Genomic DNA, 22488 nt, shown 5'->3' on the forward strand with positions numbered 1-22488 from the left:
ACCATTCATAAGAGTGGGGGAGGCATTTCAATCCCTTGAGCGAGCTCCACCATTCAATATGATCATAACTGACCTCAACTCAGTCTCAGCTCCACTTTCCTGCTGGATCCCCACAATCCGATAAAGCAGTATGTCCACGTATGTGCAGGTTAGGTGGATTGGCCAGGCTAAATTATCCAGAGTGTCCAAGGATGTGCAGGTTAGGTGGATTAGCCATTGGAAATGCAGAGTTATAGGATAGGGGGTTGAATGGGATGCTTTTTGGAGGGTTGGTGGGGACTCATAGAACATTTCAGTGCAGCTGAATGGCCTGCTTCCATACTGTGGCGATTCTATGATTACTAATTAAAGATCTGTCTCTCTCTTCCTTAAATTTTCTCAATGTTCTGGCATCCACCTCACTCTGGGTAGTAAATTACAAAGATCCAATTAGCTCTGAATCCCCAGCTACCCCCTCCCTAACCTTTCACTCCCCTAACGTTTTCAGTCCAATATAATTTGAAACTTTATGAAGAGTTGCAAAGGACTCAAAACATGAATTCTGTTTCTCTCTGTATAGATACTACCCACCCTGATGAGTTTCCCCAATGCATTCTATTTTTATCTCTCAGGTTCTTATAGATTTCAATCAAGTCACTTTGTCTAAACTCTAGAGGATAAAAGCCTAACCTGTACAAACTTTACTCATAAGACAACTCATTCATTCCAGGTATTAGTCTGGAAACCTCTGAACTGCTTCCAATCCATTTAATTCCTTCTTTAAACAAGGAAACCAGGTGGTACGTAATACTTCAAATGTGATTTCACCAGTGCTCTATATAATTGAAATATAACCTTCCTACTTTTGTATTTAATTCCCCTTGTAATAAACTACAACATTCTATCAGCTTTCCTAACTACTTGCTGTATCTGCATACTGACCTTTTGTAACTCCTGCAATGGGACCCCCGGTTCCCCTGCATTTCAGAGCCCTCACCATTTAGATGTTTTTAATCTTCCTTCACATTTTCCAACATTAGACTCTACTTGTCAGATCTTTGCCCATTCACCTAACCTGTCTGTATCTCTCAGTAGCCTCCTTAATACCTGTTTTTAATTTACTTTCCTACCTTTGAGCTGGCAATGCCATTCAATAAATCAAGCTCCTGATACCAGCTGCAGAAGGATGTTCTCTGACACCTTAAACAGAAGATGGGTTCAGCCTTAAGCAGGAAAGGATTATTACATATTAATTTATAGCTAGTTACATTACATATTTGTCATTGTAAGACAATCAGGCCCAATTTTACAGCACAGCCAACAGGTATGTGGACAACTGGCTAGCACCTCCCAGGGACAGTTCTTTTTATCTTGATGGGACAGAGCTTTGCTTGTGATGTTAGCTTAATCTTTCAGATTCTGTCTTATTCGAGTCCCATTGACAAATTTCATTCCCATTTATTCCTCACATCCACATCATTGTTGTTCTGTAATTCTCCAGAGAGCTGTGAAGGTGTGGACTTCACAGCTGCGTCAGAACACATGCTCAAGCAGTTGAGCACAGAACCCAGACTGACACATCCCAGAGAAAATACTGAGGGAGTTGCTGCATCTTTGGAATAAGAAGTTAAGTCAAGCCTCCACCTGCCTTCTCAAGTATGAAACAACTCACAGTCACTATGCCAAACAAGAGCCATCCCTTCAGAACTTCATTAGATGATAACACTTCGACCATATTTGCAGTCGCCCTTCATAATTTCACCTTCTCCTGACCTGAGGCCCATTTATATCTCTGAAAAATTGTTGAATTTAATGGCAGAGCTTTCCATCTCACATTCACCAGGACTGACGCAAGAATGCCAAATTTCACAGGGACCAACAATTGATACTACACGCCAAACCGATTACTGATTGGTAGGGAAGTAGACTCTCATTGGTTGAGGCATTTCCATGGAGAATGCACCAGAGAACAATCTCCTCCCAGTTTCATTGAATGAAAAGGTGGCTCAATGGTTAGCACTTCTGCCTCACAGCGCCAGGCACCCAAGTTTGATGCCAGCCTCGGGTGACTGTGTAGAGTTTGAACGTTCTCCCTGTGTCTGAGTGGGTTTCCTTTGAGTGCTCCAATTTCCTCCCACAGTCCAAAGATGTGCAGACTAGGTGAATTGGACATGATAAATTGCCTATTGTGTTCAGGGATGTGTAGGTTAGGTGCATTAGTCAGGTGTAAATGTAGAGTAATAAGGTAGGGGAAATGGGTCTGGGTGGGTTACTCTTCCGAGAGTCAGTGTGGACTTGTTGAGCCAAATGGCCTGTTTCCACACTGTAGGGATTCTATGATTCTAAAAATGTGCAAAGTCTGGATAACCATCTTCCTCCTCCAACAGGGCTAGGCCTTGGGTATGAATATGTATTGTTTTCAGCAAAAGTAAGCAAGTCACATTGTAAGCCTGACTGATGGTCTCAGACTGGTTGTTTGTGTAATCTTTGACACACTTAGGAATGTTGAGTAAAGGCTGCCCAGTCACAGAATCACATTTAGTATCGGTCACAACAGACTGAGTTTTACGAGCATGGGTTGGTTGAGAATGATCGTTCACTGGTCCATTCCCTACATCAAGGCCTCAACCAAAGTTGACTTGCCGAACAATCAGCATTCTTTTCTCCTGCAGTGTGAATTGTTGCTCCCTGTGAGATTTGGCTTCCTTACAAACCTGTCCTGATGACTGTAAGAGGAAATGCTTTGACAATATGTCTGTTTTTCAGCAATTTTTGAAGTCCTGTGCTATCAGTCATTACGGAAAGAAGGAGACCATTTGGCCCACTGAGTCCATGACTGTTCTCTGCACTGCAATCCAGTCAGTCACATTCCACTGCTTTATCCACGTAGCCCTGCTGGTTTGTTGCCTTAAGTAACTACTGAATTTTCTGTTGAAATTATCAGTGGTCTCTGCTTCTACCACCTCATTGAGAATGAGCTATTCCCACTTATTGCGAAAAACAGCTTCATTCAAGAAGCCCCCCTCCCCCCACTGTGTCATCTCCCCAATGTGATTCCAGATCATTTTCTATCTAGAGCAGCTGTGAAAGAAAAGGAGCATTGTTTTGGCCCCATGAACTGTCATACGGGGCACAAATTCACATTTAATCTCCACATTCTCCCTCCCGCGTCAGATCAGCAAACGTCAATCATTTGGGTTTCAAATGCTTCTGTCTCAGTGTCATCTCCCCCTCTGAGCTCCAATCCCCTCCTTGATTGACAAGCACTCATTCCATCCCATGGCCTCACCACCTCACTCTGGCAATGAGCTTGTTCACTGACCTCAAGGTCACGCATTCCCCACATATCAGGGCTGCTTTCCAACATTGTGTCAGGTCAGATGCATCCTCTTCCCTGGCCTCCGCTCAACTCCCAACCCAAACCCGAACCCAGGCAGCAATGGATGTGCATGCCTTTCTCAGGACCCACTTGCTGCTCAGCGTGACTGCCTCCCCCCCCACACACACCCACTAATGCTTGCTATCCAACCAGTCCACGGTTATAAAACTCTCAGGAGGCACTTTGTCCTTTTACAGTACACACACTCGTTCCCTGCTCTCTGTTTCTCAGGGCACTTTCAATTTTCACTGATTCGACTACATGGAAGAGATGGATGTGGATGTGGAAATCAGCTCCCTGATCAACAAGGTGGAATTAAAGGAGAGTTTGGAGAGAGCTGAGCAGGAGGTAGGAATTAATGAGTTTGCATATATAATTGGGAACTTCTGCAGATGACAAAGAAAGAGCTTGCTAGAGGACAGGAAAGGACTTGGGTAGCTCTTATAAACAGCCAGCAAAGATACCTCCTTTTTCCCAAAAGGTTCAACAATACTTCCAAACGGATTATTAATCGAAGGAGGATATGACTGATCATTAGTAGCCACGATGTGGAGGTGCTGGTGTTGGACTGGGGTGTCCAAAGTTAATAATCACACAAAACCAGGTTATAGTCCAGCAGGTTTATTTGGAAGCACTAGCTTTCAGAGCAACCCTCCTTCATCAGGTAGCTAGTGAGACAGGATCATGTTCCAGCTCCACAGCCACCTGATGAAGGAGCAGCAGCTCCAAAAGTTAGTGCTTCCAAATAAACCAGTTGGACTATAATCTGGTGTTGTGTGATCTTTAACTTTGATCATTATTAGATAGTGTGGGAGTGAAATTGTAACCGATGGATTTCTCTATGAAGCTGATGTTTGGAGAAAGCCTGGAGATTGAATATTTATAACTGTCCGCCTTGTTCTTCTGCTAAGTTCACTGCAGGAGTGAGTGTAAGAAATCACCTTCCACCATCCCTGCCCTCCAAGTCAATTAAAGTACAGTTATCATCTGCTTAGATATTTTTTAAACCTCTTCAGAAGCAGGTGAGAATTGAATCCAGATCTTCACCATTTGTATTTAGATGATTGGAGATATGAGCCAATCTTTCAAGTCACTTAAAGGAGTCAATACATTTGACTCCAAAAATTACACCTGAAATTGGCAGGGATTTCAGAAGCAAGTTTGGCAGATACAACAAGATCCTGATGAAGGTCTTTTGCCCGAAATGTCTATTTTCCTGCTCCTCGGATGCTGTCTGACCTGCTGTGTTTTTCAAACACCCCTCTAATCTTGACTCTATTCTCCAGTATCTGCAGTACCCACTTCTGTCAAGATACAACAAGATCCTACAGTTTGAAATTGCAACAGCATTACCCAGAGAGGATGTACAGACTGGATCTAGGGAGATGTTACAGTGAGGGTGAACTTAAGGAGGAACTGGAAAGCCATTTGAGTTGACTGGGAGATTTGGGACCAGTCACACCCACTGCAGCATGTCTTATGATATTGCAGAGTTTAGGTTAGTTACAGGTCGCTCTGCTAGAACCTGACAGTTGTGTCCCCCTGCAACCCCATGCTATAGAAAATCACGTTACGGAAAATTGTGCTGTAGAAGACGCTATACCTGTTCCGTAGAAAGTTTGGGTTCCCCAAACATTGTTCACAATTTGTCAATCACATTATAACAAATTTGTGTTGACAAAACATGCATTATACCAGAACAACTTGTACTCACTTTGAATCCTGTGAGGTGGCAAGAGTTTACACTATTTTGGAAACTCAAAAATAATTACGTTAACCGAATAAACGATTGATAGCCCCATAGGCAGACACTGAGGTAATAGTCAAATCACCAAAGGAAATGTATCTAATTAAATAAAAATGTGCTCTTTTTTAGCAGAGTTAATACTCGGCAGTAACTGTGAAGTTGACAGGAGAACTCTCGATGCACTGACTATTGCAGTCCATGATTGTTAAGGATAGTAGTCGCATTGTATTTGTAAATCAATCAAATTTGACACTCCACTGTCTGTTGGGAAGCACTCTCAATTCGTTGTCCTGAAGTTTAGGGGTAAAGTTCCAACTCCAGAGCACCTGATCTAGCCTGGCAGCCCTGAGGGAGTGCTGCATTGTCAGAAACACTGCCATTCAGATGAGAGATTAAACTGAGATTCTGTTTGTCCTCTTCAAGTGGATATAAAAGATCTGATGCTGCCAGCTCTGAAAAACATGAGCAGAAAGTTTCCCCCTGTGGTGCAGTGGTCGTGTTCGCACCTCTGAGCTAGGAGGCCTAGGTTTATGCTCTAGAGGCAGGTAATAACATTGCTGAACAGTGTGATTCAGAAATGAACATTAAAAAATCTCCATGGTTGCCCTATTGTATTTATTTCTCAATGAAAGTATGTAAAAATAGGTCAGCTTCACATTGTGGGTTTTTTTTAATCTTTCTCTTCCTACATTGTTTGTCAAATTTCCAATATTTCAACAGTGACTGCACCTGAAAACTATTTAAAAATGAAAGGACTGTAGATACTGTAAATCAAAGACAAAAATAGAAATTGTTGGAAAAGCTCAGCAGGTCTGGAGAGGGATCAGAATTAACGTTTTGGGTCTAGTGACTATTCCTCAGAATTTGAAAAACGATTTAATCGGTTGTTATTAAACATTTTGCGATGCCTTCAGCCGGTGAAAAGCACAATAGAAATACAAATCCTTCTTCTGTAACAAAACAAGTTTAAGCTTAATGTTTAGTATTTAAATAGAAGGCAAAAGGATTTAATATGAATGTCCCAGCGGTTTAATTTCACCCATCCCTATATTAGCTGAAAATATTTGCATAATATTCTGTGGTTTACTTCTAAAATGAGGTTCTAAACACACTGGAGAAACTCAGCAGGTCTGGCAGCATCTGTGGAGAGAGAAATGCACAGTTAACATTTTGACACCAGTGAGTTCCTCAGAACGTGTCATGCATTTATGTAGTGCCTTTCATGGCAGACTGCTCAAAATGCTTCACACCCAATGAAGCATTTTATTGAACTGCAGTGACTGTTATAATATAGGGAAACATAGCAGTCAATTTGTGCAGAGCAAGATCCCACAGATGGCAAAATGTTAAATGACCAGTCCATTCGTTATATTTCCTAGTCAACACAGGAATGAATCTTCTCTGAAAGAGGAGGAATTACTGAATCAAAGGCTCCATAAAGTAAAGATTCCCATGTCCAAATAGAATGCAAACAAATGACATGCCTCTTTCTTCCATTTTCCTAGAGGCCAAAGTGTGACAATGTGGCAATCAGTGATATGAACGCAGTGGATCTGGAAAAGGAGAAATACAGGGAGCCAGCTAAAAGCAGCAGATTCCTGGCAGTGAAGGTAATTGTTACTCAGCCACTTCACTGAGGTGCATTCAATCAGCTCTGAAGGATGAAAATCATCAAATAACATCAATAGGTTGGGGTCACATGACACAGTGTGGTTGCAGTGTGAGTTATGTGACAACATTTCTACAATGTGAATCATGTGACACTAACACTACAGTGAGTCATGTGACAATATTTCTACAATGTGAGTCATGTGATACAGTGTTGTGACAAGGTGAGTCATGTGACACAGTATCCTTGCCATTTGGGGCAGCATTGTCACAATGAAACGATCCAACACACAACTGGGGGTGGATACCAAGAAAAGTCCAGTGCGTCTTCCAATACATCACCCCTCGCGCAAAATATTACAGAAGATCAACAAAGACCCTTGGAAACAGCAATCACAGAAACACAGGACTGCAAGAGGGCCATTCAGTCCTGTGAAGCCTGCTCCATCATTCCAGATCATAGCTGGTCGTTTACCTCAATGCAATGGGCCTAGTGCAGGAAAGTGGGACTAATGTAGGTAGTGGTATATATTTAATAGAATCATAAAATCCTTAAGTTTGGAATGCATGTCATTTGGCCCATCAAGTCCACATTGACCCTTTGAAGATCATCCCACCCTGCTATCCCTGTAACCCTGCAATTCCCATGGCTAATCGACCTGACCTGCACATCTTTGGACTGTAGGAGGAAACCAGAACACCCAGTGGAAACTCATGCAGTCATGGGAAAAATGTGCAAACTCCAAATTAACAGTCACCCATCCCATTTTTGGCGTACAAACTCAATGGACTGAAGGGTCTCGTTTATACTGTCTGATTCTATGGCTGTATATTCCTCTGATTACTCCATATCCCTTGATATCATTAACGACTACAAATCTATTAACCTTTATCTTCAACTGAATTGACTGAACCTCCACAGCTCTCGCTCTAGGAAGGATATTATTAAATTGGAGAGGGTTCAGAAAATATTTACTGGGATGTTACTGGGTCTGGAGGGTTTAGGTTATAAGGATAGGTGGGGATTTCTTTCAATGGAGTGTAGGAGGCTGAGGGGTGATCTTCTAGAGGTTTATAATATCATGAAGGGCATGGATAAGGTGAATAGCAAAGGTCTTTTCTCTGTTGTGGGGAATTCAAACTAGGGGGCATAATCTTAAGTTGAGAGGGAATAGGTTTAAAAGGGACCTAAGGTGCAACTTTATTACACAGTATGTGGAATAACTGCCCAGAGTAAGTGATAGATGCAGATATAATTACAGCATTTAAAAGACATTTGGACAGACACATGAATAGGAATTATTTACAGGGATCTGGGCCAAATGCGGGCAAGTGGGATTAGATTAGTTTGGGGACATGGTTGGCATGGACGAGTTGGATCGAAGGGGCTGTTTCTGTGCTGTATGACTCTATGTCTCCAGGGTAGAGAACTCTAAAGTTTCACCATGCTCTGAGTGAAGTAACTTTTCCTCAGCTCAGTCGTAAATGACCTGCTCTTGTTCTGAAACAATGCCACCTGGTTCTATGCAACCTATCCCCTTGAATCTAGTCTGGTGGGCTCTGTAACAATTTTCCATACTGAAGGCGATCACTTCTCGTTCTTCCAAACTGCACAGAGCACAGTCCCAGCCTCCTCAATCTCTCCTTAGAGGAAAGTCCCAGAAATCAGCCCAACAAATCTCCACTGCATTCCCTGAACATCAGGGAGCTTAAAACTGCCTCTGGTCACAGCAACATCACTCCTCTACCAACCAGTGTGCATGTTGCTTTAAGTGTGCAGCAGCTTTTGTTCAACAGCTGTTTTAAGACACGGGGATTTATTCGGTGACCTTTGTATTTATTCCACTGTCAATAACACTTGCAGCTGCTACACTGCTGGGCCTGTCCATTGTGGGGGTAATCGAGTGTAGCAGCCTGTTCCACACTAAACTCCTCGCTTCGAGTTTGAACTGAAAATGCAAACGCTGCTCATCTCCGGGACTCCTGCTTGGGCAGTCACGCCTTCCTCTAAATCATTCTCAAGATGGGCCAAATGGCCTCCCTCTGGGCTGCGATGTTGGAATTGTGGGATCACTTTTCAAGAGAGTGGCGTGAGCCTCTTCTGAGATTGTGGTCAGGGCAGTTAGTCGGGGCAGAGTTAAGATGATTATTGTCATCGTTCGCCTCTTCCCCTGGGAGCACAGGGTTAAAATGATCATTCTCTCCACTGGACAGCTCTCAGACCACTGGGACTCTTTGGAATTCCCTTCCTCAACAGGCAATAGATGCTGAATCCTTAAGTATTTTTAAGGCAGAGGTAGATAGATTGTTGATGACCAAGGGGATCAAAGATTATCAGGGGATATGCAGGAATGTAGTGTCGAGATTTAAATCAGATGAGCCACTATCTCAAAGAATGGGGAAGCAGGCGTGTAGGGGCTGAGTGACCTCCTCTTGTTCCCTGTACATAAGTAATACTAGCATTTCTTCCCACTGGTTTCCCGATAAAGGTGCTGCTGGGTTTTCTCCTCGAACACTTATGCTTTGGCACCAGCCCATGGCTTTTTAGCAGCAGGGGATTCCAAATCATCATAGAATCCCCACAGTGTGGATACAGGCCCTTCGGCCCAACAAGTCCACACCGACCCTCTGAAGATTAACTCACCCACACCCATTCCTCTACCCTATTACTCTACATTTACCCCTGAGTAATGCACATCCCTGAACACTATGGACAATTTACCTAACCTGCACATAGAGTCACAGAGATATACAACATGGAAACAGACCCTTCGGCCCAACCTGTCTATGCCGACCAGATATCCCAACCCAATCTACATCTTTTGGATTGTGGGAGCAAACTGGAGCACCCAGAGGAAACCCATTCAGACACGTGGAGAATGCACAAACTCTACACAGAGAGTCGCCCGAGGTTGGAATTGAACCTGGGTCCCTGGCGCTGTGAGGCAGCTGTGCTAGCCACTGAGCCGCCGTGCCACCCCATGCTCAGCCCCGTCAGATGGCAGCACTTTGGTGAGGGATTGGAGACACATGTAGTCCAAGACTGGGTAAGGACAACAGCGTTCATTCCACAGAGCATTTTCATGAACAAAACTGAGGTTTTGACGATAATCCAACAGCATCACGGTCACTTTGCCCAAGTGGGAACAGCTGACACCTGGAATGTCAAAATGTGTGGAATGAGAGCTGCCAGAGGAAGTGGTGGAGGCTGGTACAATTACAGCATTTAAAAGGAAGGGTTTAGAGGAATATGGGCTAAATGCTGGAAAATGGGGCTAGATTAGTTTGGGATATCTGGTCGGCATGGACAAGTTGGGCCAAGGGGTCTGTTTCTGTGCTGTACATCTCTGTGACTCTATGACTCCTTGTTCCAACTCCTCGGCACTGACCTCTCCCCGTTTGAGGGGATTACAATAATTTTCAAAAGCGTACGAGTTACAACAGCACGAGTAGGTAACATGACTCAGCCCTCTGAGAGATGTCTGATGGAGAGAATGATCTTTCACTTCAATCCCACTTTGCCAAGTAATCCATAAATCCCTCTGTTTCCAGTCATCAATCGATCTCGGGAGTTAAACGTTGCAAAGATTTACAACTTTCCGAGTGAAGAGGTTTTCTCTCACCTCAGTCTGAGATAGGCAGCTCATAATCCTGAGCTAGCCTCTGTATTCGTGACGAAGGAAATAAAGTTTTCCAAGGACAGTGAAACTTTCAGTGACCAGAAGAAAACTGGGCTGGTGCCAGGACGTGACAAAGAACTCCCGAGAGTTTTGTTTCTGGCACATGTTACAAACCTCTGAGTGTGGCATGTCAAATACCGATTTTAAATAAGCTCATCGTGAGAGCCGTGGAGGCTTGGCATTGATGGATTAATACCTGAAATGTCAGCTGTCACCATAGCTCCCTGAAGGTTTATTTGTCCAAGGTGACATTTATATAGTCAGTCAGCCAGAGGGACCTAACGGGAGCAGAAATACTCAGCATTTCTATCTTCACACAATCGAGAATGACAGAGCTGGAGAATGGGGCAGGTTTTGTTTCTTTGGCTGGGGTTTCAGTTCCGAGTGCTTTCCAGGCATGGGCTTAGATACAGGGTGACACTCCACTTCCACTGTCCCCCTCAAATACTTGGAGGACAGGTTCAGAACTGGATTAGATACACAGTAAAGCTCTTTTTACTCTTTCTACTGTTTTAACCATGAGTTAAAGTCTCCTCTACACTGTCCCCATCAAATACATCAAGGACAGTGCAGCACAGGGTTATGTATCGAGTAAAGATCCTTCTACACCTTTAAACTGAAAGTTAAGCTCTCCCTACACTGTCCTAATGAACCATTCCCAGGACAGGTATAGCATGGTGTTAGATACAGAGTAAAGCTCCCTATACTCTTTTAAATTGAAAGCAAGCCGAAAGTAACACTCTCTCTATACTGTCTCTGTGAAACACTCACATGACACTGATAGCATGGTGTTAAATACAAAGTAAAGCTCCCTCTATTCCTTTAGACTGAAAGGAGAGTTCCTGCAATACGGTCCCCATCAAACACTTCCAGGACAGGACTGCAGGGGGCTAGATGCAGAGTAAAGCTTCCTCTACCTTTTTAAAACAGAATATAAAGTTCCCTCGACATGGGGGTAAAGAGTGATACTCTGTCTCCACTGTCCCTATCAAGTGTTCCTAGGACAGGTACAGCATGGGGTCAGATTCAGAGTAAAGTTCCCCCTACTCTCTTAAATTGAATTTAATACTCTTTTTACTCTTTAAACCTGAAAACAAAACTCCCCCTGTTTCTTAAACTAAAAACAAAGCTCCCTCCACATTGCTCCCATCAAATACTCCCAGGACAGGTACAGCGTGGGGTTAGATTCAGAGTAAAGCTCTCTGTACGTTGTCTCATCAAACACTCCCAGAACAGGTGCAACATGGGGTTAGATACAGAGTAAAGCTCTCTCAATGCTGTCTCATCAAACACTCTCTGGACAGGTATAGAATGCAGTTAGATACAAAGTAAAGCTCTCTCTACGCTGTCTCATTAAATACTCCCGGAACAGGTACAACATGCAGTTAGATCCAGAGTAAAGCTCTCTATATGCCTTCTCATCAAATACTCCGAGAATAGGTGTAACATGCGGTTAGATACAGAGTAAAGTTCCCTCTACACTGTTCCATCCAAAGTAGTCAAAATCCTTTACTCCTTTTCATTTCCCTTTCTTATTCCCCGCTTTCCCCCTTGATCCCTTCTCCACTCACTTTCCCGTATGAAGTTGGTGTACCCCCTCTCCTTGTTTCCCGTCCAAGGTTAAAGTGCATTTTGCTGTGGAGACTGGGAGCTGGGAATGATGGCCAAGGCCACTCTGATGATTGTTCTGTTCTCCTTCAATAACATCGCAGGGTGAAGAAAGAGTGAGAAAGACTTCAAGGGACCTGCGTCAAGAAATAATCGATCTCGGAGGAATCGAAAATTTAATTCAGCTTCGAAAGAGAAAGAAGAACAAAAAGAAAATCCCAGCTCCAGAGCCGGAGAAGGAACCAGAGGAAATTGTGAGTGGATAGTTTAACAGATACAAAGCTCAAAAATTACCAGTGAATGAAATCTTAACACTCCCAATGTCAGTCCTCCAGTTTGTTGAGGTGACATCAATTATTGCCTGTAGCAAAATAGGAGGAAGGGGTGCTGGAAAAACACAGCACGTCAGGCAGCATCCGAGGAGCAGGAACATCAATGTTGCGGGCAAAAGCCCTTCATCAAGATCCTGATGAAGGGCTTTTGCCCGTAACGTTGATTTTCCTGCTCCTCGGATGCTGCCTGGCCTGCTGTGCTTTTCAGCACCACTCTAATCTTGATTCTAAACTCCAGCATCTGCAGTACCCACTTCTGCCAAATAGGAGCAAGGTTCAGGAAAGCTTCAAGATTAGAGTTAGGGCAAGTTGCTAAATATTGTGGATTATCATCACTTCTGGCTCGTGAAGAAGAGAGGGGACAGGATGCAGAACAGGATTAGATACAAAGTAAAGCTCCCTTTACTCTTTCTATTGTTTTAATCATGAGGGGGGTATATGTGGCAAAACATCAGAGGGGGTGGAATTTATGACTGAAGGAGTGTCAGACTTGCATTTATTTAGTGCTTTTCATGGATTCCAGCCATCTCAAAGTATTTTCTGGCCAACGAAAGGGCATCACAGTTGACATGGCTAATAATTTACACGCAGGAAGCTCCCACACAGAGCCACGTAATGAATGGCCAGACATTCTGCTTTTGAGTGATGTTGGTTGACAGATTGATCACAGAATAGAATCCTAGAATCCCTCCAGTGAGGAAGCAAGCCATGCGGCCCATCAGATCCACACCAACCCTCCACAGAGCATCTCACCCAGACCCACCCCCCGAGTCTATCCCTGTTATTCTGCACTTTCCATGGTTAATCCACCCAGCCTGCACATCTCTGGATGCTATGGGCAGTTAAACATGGCCAATGCACCAAAACTGCACATCTTTGGACATTGATGTTGTGAGCAACGAAGCTCACTCACTTCAATAATTTCAGTCCGAGACAAGATCTGAAGCAATCAGTATGTTTATTATACGCTTGCAAGCGTGGTGCCTAAAGTAGACACACAGAGTTTAGCAAGTACATATCTTATATAGGATTCACTACTTCAAACCCGGTGCCCATTACTATTGTTTATCTCCTGCCTTATCTGGTCTTGTACATAACAAAGTACAAGTTTTACTTGGCCATTTCACCACATCCTGCTGTGGTCCACTGTTAGGTATATCTTCCTTCACTGCTATTTATTTCCCCTACTTGTGACATTTCCTCCCATTCCTCAACCATATTGAACCTAATGGCCTTTTAATTGGGGTTTGTTTTTTTTTGTTTTTGCAGAAGTGGGAAACAGATGCTTATAACTCCTGTTTGTACAGGCATATCTGGATTAACCTACATCCTCACAGCACCCTATCTATTGTCTGTATCCTCTACCATTGTTTGCAGGCACGTTTCATTCTTGTGTGCACATTTTAGCTAATGTGAAAACAATTATATATTTCCTTCACATAGTTTTCATTCTTGTTTACTCAGCTCCTGGTTGAAACAATTGTACACTGGTCTGAGTTCATTTACCTTGCATAAGTAATTATAATTGCAGAAGTAACACTACTTTATCTATATCCCACGATGTTATATAATAATTAGAACTGGCCTGCTGTTTGACAAAACAGTGTTCAGGGCTAGGTCAGACCAGTGTTATGGAATAGGCCAGATATTCTTAATCAGGCAGCCCAGACTATAACTTTGCAATTTGCTTCGGTAAGTGTACAGTAAAATTACCCAGATTAAGTTAGCGAGGTTGACTATCAGTTTAAAATAGACAAAAAAAAATCTATTCACAAAATTACGCAATGGAACACAAAGAACAGAATATAGAACCCCTACAGAACTCAATCTATCCAAACTAGACTTAAGTATGCTGTTCCGAATATATACAACAGTCCCAATAAGCAAACTCCATTTAAAACACAGTACAAAAATGGGTCAGATGCTTACAGGTTGAAGTTAGAAGGAGAGAGAGAGTTTCCACAATATCTCACTGTCGAACTTTCAACCAGTTCCGGACTGAACTAAACTGCTCAGCTCAGCTAGAGATCTGACCAGTCTCCTTTCATTGTACAGTCATTTCTAAACCATGACCACTTTGGCCTGAAGTCTCATCTGTTTACATATAAGCAAAAGGCCTCTCAAAATCCTTTTCATCTCTGTACCAAACCAGACTGATCGGAGCCCGGCCCGGTTTATTACCCCTCTGAAAAAAATCAAGGGCAGAGACTCCTTGAGCCAAGGAACAACTTTTAGAAAAAAAGGAACTAGCTTTGTGACACCTCCCCTTTTAAAAAAAAGAACCATCAATACCAAAAGATGGCTTCATTTTTAACCCTCCAAAACCCCGGTTAATATTCTAAACACACATATACACTATTCTAACTATAAACATGCAAACATGCACAACCACATGCAAATTCAGGCCACGGCACACCCACTACTGAACACCTCCGTATCTCATTCGAGTCTCAATAACGCATCAGCAATCACATTTTCGCGACCTGCCACATCCCAATTGTCAAATTGAATGGCTACAACAACAAGCTCCATCTAAACAGTCTGGCATTTTTGCCGTTAAGTTTTCCAACAAATGTCAATGGGTTGTGATCGGTGTATACGATTGTCTCAGATGCATTGCTGTAATATAAACACCAAGCTTAAAGTCTCTCCACTGTTGAATATTTCTGATGATGAACATTCAACTTCCTGGAAAAATATCCGATGGGTCTTTCTATTCCCTTGTCATCCTCCTGCAGGAGCATCGCACCGACACCCACATCACTGGCATCGATAGCCACCTCGAAAGATTTCATGTAATCCGGGTAGCTAATACTCGGGCAGTAGTTAACACAGCTTTTAGGCTGTCAAATGCCTTTTGACTGTCTGCTGTCCACTGAAACTTCTTGCCCTTTTTTAACAATTCGGTGAGTGGAGCAGCCACACTGCTAAAGTTCTACACAAACTTTCAGTAAAATCCACTCAATTCCAGGAACCGTAGAGCTGCTTTTATCATCGACAGTGTGGGAAATTATTTTCATTTTCGCATCTCGTGGGGCCATTTGTCCATGTCCAATAACATGGCCCAGGAAGGTGACTTGGGCTTTGGCAAACTCACTTTTAGCCAGGTTTACCACCAAGTCGGCCTTCCAAAGTTGATCAAAAAGTCAGATAAATGTTCCTTCCATGCATGACTAAAAATCACCAGGTCATCAATATGCACTGCACAGTTGGGTAATCTGGCAATGACCTCATTAGTCAGTCTCTGAAATATGGCCAGAACATTTTTCATACTAACTGGCATGACTTTGAACTGATATAGTCCATTTGGAAATAAGAAAGCCAAAATTGCCTTTGCTCTCTCTGACAGAGGTACTTGTCAGTAGCCTCTGAACAACTCCAACTTAGAAATGTAAGTTGCTTGTCCCACTTTTTCGACACAGTCCTCCAACCATGGAATGGAGTATGCAACAGTCTTTGTAATGGCATTGACTTTGATATAGTCCACACATAACCGTTAGGTACCATCTGGCTTTGGCACCATGACTATGGGTGAGATTCACTAGGAGAAAGTGAGGACTGCAGATGCTGGAGATCAGAGCTGAAAATGTGTGAAAATTCCTGAAGAAGGGCTTATGCCCGAAATGTCGATTCTCCTGCTCCTTGGATGCTGCCTGACCTGCTGCGCTTTTCCAGCAACACATTTTCAGCTATGGGTGAGATCCAGTTACTGTAACTCACTTGGATTATGCCATCCTGGAGCATGCGCTCTATCTCCTTCTGAACCTGTGCCAACTTTAGAGGGTTATGCCTATAAGGACATTGCTTAATCGGAACACTATCTCCTATATCTACATCATGTACAATTAGTTTAGTACTTCCTAGTTCATTTCCGCAAATCTCCCCATGTGATAGTAAAAACTCTTCCAGGTCATTTTGATTTTCTTGTGGAAGGTAACTCAATAATTTATCCCAATTTTTGACAACTTCCTTATTGTTCAAATTGATTTGAGGAATGTCCAATTCAGAATCCTCTGAATTTGGTTCTTCCTTCTGGGCTGTCATCATTAACACCTTCTCCTCTGGCTTTCCTTCCCGATCAAACTACCTTTTGAGCATATTCCCATGACCCACTCTGTGAGATTTCTTCCTGTCTGGGGTCCTTATCAAGTAGTTCACCTCACTCAATTTCTTCTCAATTTGATAAGGTCCACTAAACCTTGCTTTTAAAGGCTCACCTGTCACTGGATGTAATACCTTATCCCCAGTTGCAAATTGTGAATTTGTGATTTCTTATCCGTTTGCTGTTTCATTGTCTACTGTGATACTTTTAAATGCTGCCTAACCAACTCTCCAGCTCTATTTAATCATTCTGTAATATTTGACACATAGTCCAAATGGGTGGTCTCTGAATTTGGACTTATTAATTTCTCCTTAATCAATTTTAACGGCCCTCTTACATCATGCCCAAAAATTAATTCAAACGGACTGAATTTGGTTGATTCATTCAGTGCACCTCTGATCGCAAAATGTATAAATGGAACCCCCTTATCCCAATCATCTGGATAATCCTGACTATAAGCCCTCAATATGGTCTTTAGTGTTTGATGCCATCTCTCTAGCGCTCCCTGCAATTCCGGATGGTATGCAGTAGATTTGAATTGCTTTATTCCCAAGTTATCCATGACCTCCTTGAATAGTTTGGATGTGAAGTTTGATCCTTGATCTTACTAGATCTCTATTGGCAGTCCATATCTAGTAAAATTTAAGTAATTCTTCTACAACCCTTTTAGCTGTGATGTTGCATAATGGGATTGCCTCTGGAAATCTCGTCAACACATCCATTATTGTTAATAAATACTTATTCCCACTTTTTGTTTGAGGTAGGGGACCTATGCAACCAATCAAGACTCTTGTTAATGGTTCCTCAAAGGCTGGAATAGGTATTAATGGTGCAGGTTTTATTACTGTCTGTAGTTTTCTGACTAGCTGACATGTATGATGTGTCTGGCAAACTTCAACTGCATCTTTGTGTTGTACAGCCCAGTAAAAAATGTCTTTGTATTTTAGCCTGTGTTTTTCTCACCCTTAAATGGCCTTCAAGTGGTAGCTCATGTGCCACTCACTGTACCTCCTTTCCAAACCTACTGGCAAAATCAATTTGATGAATCCCCGCCCATTTCTCATCTGCTTGAATGTGTGATGGTATCCATTTCCTCATTAAGACATCAACTGTTAAGTAATAACACACAGGGATGCATTCACTCTCCTTCTCTGTAAATGCCCTTTGAAATAGTTGTTTTAAGTTTTCATCTTTCTGCTGTAATTCCATCAGCTTAGCAGAGCTAAAGATACTTGCAAGTTTACCTATTTGCTCCTTCTGTGTCCCACTTATCGGATCAAAGAAAGTTTCGGATAACACTATGTCATCTTCTTTATTTGTGTCTTTCAATCCCTCCTGCATCAACTTGTGCTCTGTAATCACACAATCAGGGAAAGGTCCTGGATAAACATTCTCCAGGTCTTCAGTTGCCTGCATCTCCACTGGCTTTTCAACTAGAGTAGGCAGCACTCCTACCAGTGAATCAGCGATATCATTTGCAAGGACAAACTGTGTTCCTGGAGCTGAGAGTTTGTCCTACCACAAATTCTCCACTCTTCTCTGGACGCTCTGGCCTCACTTTACATAATTGAGCACTTTTTGTCTCACCATGAATTCCTGTTACCAGCACCTTTTCTGGCAATAGTCCCTCAGGAGTACATATCCCCTCATCCCTCAGCATTACCGACTGAGTGGATCCTGTGTCCCTTAATATTGTAACCACTTTACCTACTACTCCTGGCCTATGTGAATAAACTTTACCCTCACATGTATATTTTTTAAGCAGATCTGTCACTTCTTCCTTACTCTACCTTTGATCAGCTTGTACAGTCTGTGACAGTTGTCTAACTTCCCTTGTGCTTTTTGTTCCTAGTCCAACAAAACTCCCAGGCTTGTCTGGTTTTCCTACATCTGACTTTCTCCTAGCCCACTAACACTGTGATTTTGTGTGACCCACTTTATTACACTGAAAACACCAGAGCTTTTTGACATCTCTGTCTCCCTCAAGAGTTTCTTTTTTACCCTGTGGTAAGTTATCCTTATAACCGTCACTGAGATCTACCTTTCCCTTTCCACATGAGGATTTCTCTTTGCCTCCAATTTCTATCCCTCATGGACTGAAATTAATTCTGGAAGCCAAACCATGTTTTAAGGACCAGCTCACAATCACCAGCCCCTTCAGCTGCTAACCTTGCTGTTTTAACTCTCTGCTCTTCCACAGGGGTTCACACTACTTCCTCAGTGAGCCTACCCTCAGCCTTTATCTCCAGCCTTTTAAGCTGACTTTCCTTTTTAAGTGTCAGTTTTTGAAGTTCAAACACTCTCTTTTTCCCTCTCTTCTGCTGCTCTCTCTTTTTCTCTCTGTTCTGCTGCTCTGTTTACCCCCTCTCTTCTGCTGCTCTCTCTTTTTCTCTCTGTTCTGCTGCTCTGTTTACCCCCTCTCTTCTGCTGCTCTCTCTTTTTCTGTCTGTTCTGCTGCTCTCTCTCTTTCCCTCTCTTCTGCTTTTAATCGTAACTCAAACTGTCTCATTTCTGCTGTCCTTTCCTTATCTCTCACCCCTAACTCACGCTGCTTCATTTGCAATTGAATCCTTGCCATTGCTATAGATTCTAATGGTTTAAGTACCGAGCTGCTGCTGTAATTATCTCTCCTTTCATCACAAAAACAGGCAGTTCCAATTCCAGCTTCTCTGCTAATTCTTGCAGTTTGGTCTTATTCACTTTTTGCAAAACTTATAAAGTGACTGAGCCAATCCATAAGACCAAAAGGAGGAGGGCTATCTGTCCCCTCAAGCCTGCCTCACCATCCAACAAGATCATGGCTGGGTGATTGTTAGGTGAATTGGCCATGCTGAATTGCCCATAGTGTTCAGGGGATATGTAGGTTAGGTGTATTAGTCAGGGATAAATGTAGAGTACAGGGGTAGGGGAATGGATCCGCACGGGTTACTCTTCCGAGGGTTGGTGTGGCCTGGTTGGGCCGAAGGGCCTGTTTTTGCACTGTAGGGATTCTATGTTCTATGATCTGCCTCAAACCTCAACCCCTCTTTTGGGTGGCATGGTATCTCAGTGGTTAGCACTGCTGCCTCTCAGCGCCAGGGACCCTGGTTCGATTCCACCCTCAGGGTGACTGTGTGGCATTTGCACATTCTCCCGTGTCTGTGTAGGTTTCCTCCGGGTGCTCCGGTTTCCTCCCACAGTCAAAAGAAACGCGAGTCAGGTGAATTGATCAAGTTCATTTGTACCATAGTGTCCAAGGATGTACAGGCTAGGTGGGATAGTGAAGGGGAATGCAGGGTTACGGGGTGGGGGTGGGTCTGGGTGGGACACTCTTCTGTGGGTTGGTGTGGGCTTGGTGGGCCGAATGGTCTGTTCCCGCACTGCAGGGATTCTATGAACTGAATCATTTGGTGCATTACTTTCTGCCTGTGTAGCGTGTATGGAGAGTCCCAGCGATGTGACTGTCGTCTGGAGAAAAGTGGTGGGATTTTGTTTGAGAAGGATTCTGATTGCTAGACCCAAGCTTTGAGGATGATTATGTGTTTTCAGACTGGTCCAGTTGAGGTGCCAGTGTTTTTGAGTGCTGCGGTACAAGGAAAGATTAAGATCATCGAGAAGTACCTGACGGATGGAGGCTGCCCTGATGCCTGTGATGAGGTCAGTGCAAAATTGCATCTCCTCAGTCTGTTTCCCTGACTGATTTGTCCTGTGTCTTGTTTTGGATCTCATTCTAATAGCTCCACCTATTCCTGGCCTCAGCTCAGAATCATTCCAGCAGGGTCTCAGTATATCTATGCAATGTTCAGCTCATGAATGTCAGCTGATTAATCACAACGACAATAGCTTGCATTCATGTAGCACATTCATGTAGAACATCTCAATCACAGTTGCATTAACAAGCTAAATACCACACAGTGCATTCATGGGATGTGACTGGCAGGCCAGCACGCATTGCCAATCCCAAGTTGTCCTTGAGAAGGGGTTGGTGAGCTGCCTTCTTGAACTATAGCAGTCCATTTGTTGTAGGTAGACCCACCTTGGGGAGGGAATTCCAGGATGTTAACCCACTGACAGTGAAGGAATGATGATATATTTCCAAGACAAGATAGCGATGGTTTGGTTGGGGTCTTGCAGGTGACGGTGTTCCCATGTATCTGCTGACCTTATTCTTCTAGATGGGAGTGGTCATGGGTGTAGAAGGTACTGTCTAAGGAGCCTTTCTGAATTTCCGCATCTTGCAGACAGCACACACTGCTGCTACTGAGTGTCAGTGGTGGAGGGAGTGGATGTTTGTGGATGCAGTGCCAATCAAGTCTGAGCTGCTTTGTCCTGGATGGTGTCAAACTCCTTGAGTATTGTTGGTGCTGCACCCATCCAGGCAAGTGCCATGTTCGGACAGATGGTAAACTTCATTGTGGAAGTTGGTTTAAGGAAGCATTTTTGTTCTTGTTCGTAAGATGTGAGTGTCTCTGGCTGTGACAGCATATATTGGCCATTCCTAAGTGCTCAATGAGCAGTTAAGAGACAGCCACATTGTTGTGGATCTGGATAAGGCCTGCAGATTGCCTTCTGAAAGGACACTACTGAATTGAATGGCTTAATTTTTACGACAATTGACGGTGGTTATACACTCGCCATCTGTATTCCCTTTAAGCTACATGGTCACCCGGACATGTTGGTCGCTGTGACAATGGATTGGCTTCCAGTTCTCGAAGCTGCTATCATGCACAGACATCAGAGGTGAACATGAGGAAAATGTACGCAGAACATAGGTCACCACTAAGCTAGCTTTGATTATTATAGATTTCAGATGTCACCAACCACCAATCAAACTTCTTGTCCCCAGGACATTTGCCTGTGGGTGTGGAATGACCAGTCTGGTGATATGATCACGACATCACTATTTCCCCAAGGAATAGGGAGAGAGATAGGGGGCCAGGGAGGCATGGGTAGGGTTAGTGTCCAAGAAGCTGAAGGCATGGCAGCCAATGTGGTCAAGGAGAACGGCCAAAATGTGAGAGGCTGTAATTGGAGGGGCACTAGGACTTTGGAAAGTCGTGGGGCTGGTGGAGATTATGAAGAAGGGTGAGGCCACTTAAGGGCATAAGCGTGTTTGGTTGCAATGCCCTTCTTCGCTGACACAACAACCTGCATTTACTTAGCACCTGATAGCGTAGAAAACCATCACAAGGCACCTCACAGAGACGTAGTGAAAAAAATGATGGAGCTTACAAGGTTCACAGCTGGTGAATTGGTTTTGAAGTGTGCAGCAGTCACAGCTGTGATACAGAAATTCCAGTAAGCTCCCATGAGCAGCCGTGTGAAAAAGAGCAAATAATCTGTTCTTTTTTGTGACATTTGTTGAGGAATTGACTGCCCTGCTCCTCATTGACGTGGTGTTGTTGAGGCAACTGGGTAGAGTGTGGTGGGGATAGTGATATATGATTGAAGTAACAGGAAATTGAAGTAAGTTAGCATCAGAAAAAACTGAACTTGTCGTATTTGTCAAAAATACCCACATTCCCCACAAATCGCCTTCAGTTTACATCCATCCAAAGACCACATGTGGTTACAGTCTTTCTTAGCGTGTTGTAGATTCATAGAGTCATGGAGATGTACAGCATGGAAACAGACCCTTTGGTCCAACCCGTCCATGCCAACCAGATATCCCAACCCAATCTAGTCCCACCTGCCAGCATCCAGCCCATATCCCTCCGAACCCTTCTTATTCGCATACCCAAACCAGGTGCCTTTTAAATGCTGTAATTGTACCAGCCTCCACCACTTCCCTCTGGCAGCTTATTCCATACATGCACCACTCTCTGTGTGAAAATGTTGCCCTTAGGTCTCTTTTATATCTTTCCCCTCTCACCCTAAACCTACGCCCTCTAGTTCTGGATTCCCCTACCCCAGGGAAGAGACTTTATCTATTTATCCTATCCATGCCCCTCATGATTTTATAAACCTCCATAAGGTCACCCCTGAGCGTCTGATGCTCCAGGAAAAATAGCCCCAACCTATTCAACCTCTCCCTATAGCTCAAATCCTCCAACCCTGACAACACCCTTGTAAAT

At 43.4% G+C, this 22488-nt stretch overlaps 1 protein-coding gene across 1 annotated transcript in view; it reads left to right on the forward strand.

The window, feature by feature from the left end:
• Positions 1 to 3527: 3527 nt before the first annotated feature.
• Positions 3528 to 22488, forward strand: part of LOC132826521 (ankyrin repeat domain-containing protein 2-like) — a 31314-nt gene continuing 12353 nt past the window's right edge. Inside the window, exons 1-4 of the mRNA XM_060842487.1 lie at positions 3528 to 3706; positions 6611 to 6715; positions 12106 to 12255; positions 19964 to 20071. Coding sequence (XP_060698470.1) covers positions 3620 to 3706; positions 6611 to 6715; positions 12106 to 12255; positions 19964 to 20071 — 450 coding nt within the window. The 5' untranslated portion in view covers positions 3528 to 3619. The remainder of the gene's footprint in view (positions 3707 to 6610; positions 6716 to 12105; positions 12256 to 19963; positions 20072 to 22488) is intronic.

Source organism: Hemiscyllium ocellatum, chromosome 22, assembly GCF_020745735.1.
Source record: "Hemiscyllium ocellatum isolate sHemOce1 chromosome 22, sHemOce1.pat.X.cur, whole genome shotgun sequence".
Lineage (NCBI taxonomy): Eukaryota > Metazoa > Chordata > Chondrichthyes > Orectolobiformes > Hemiscylliidae > Hemiscyllium > Hemiscyllium ocellatum.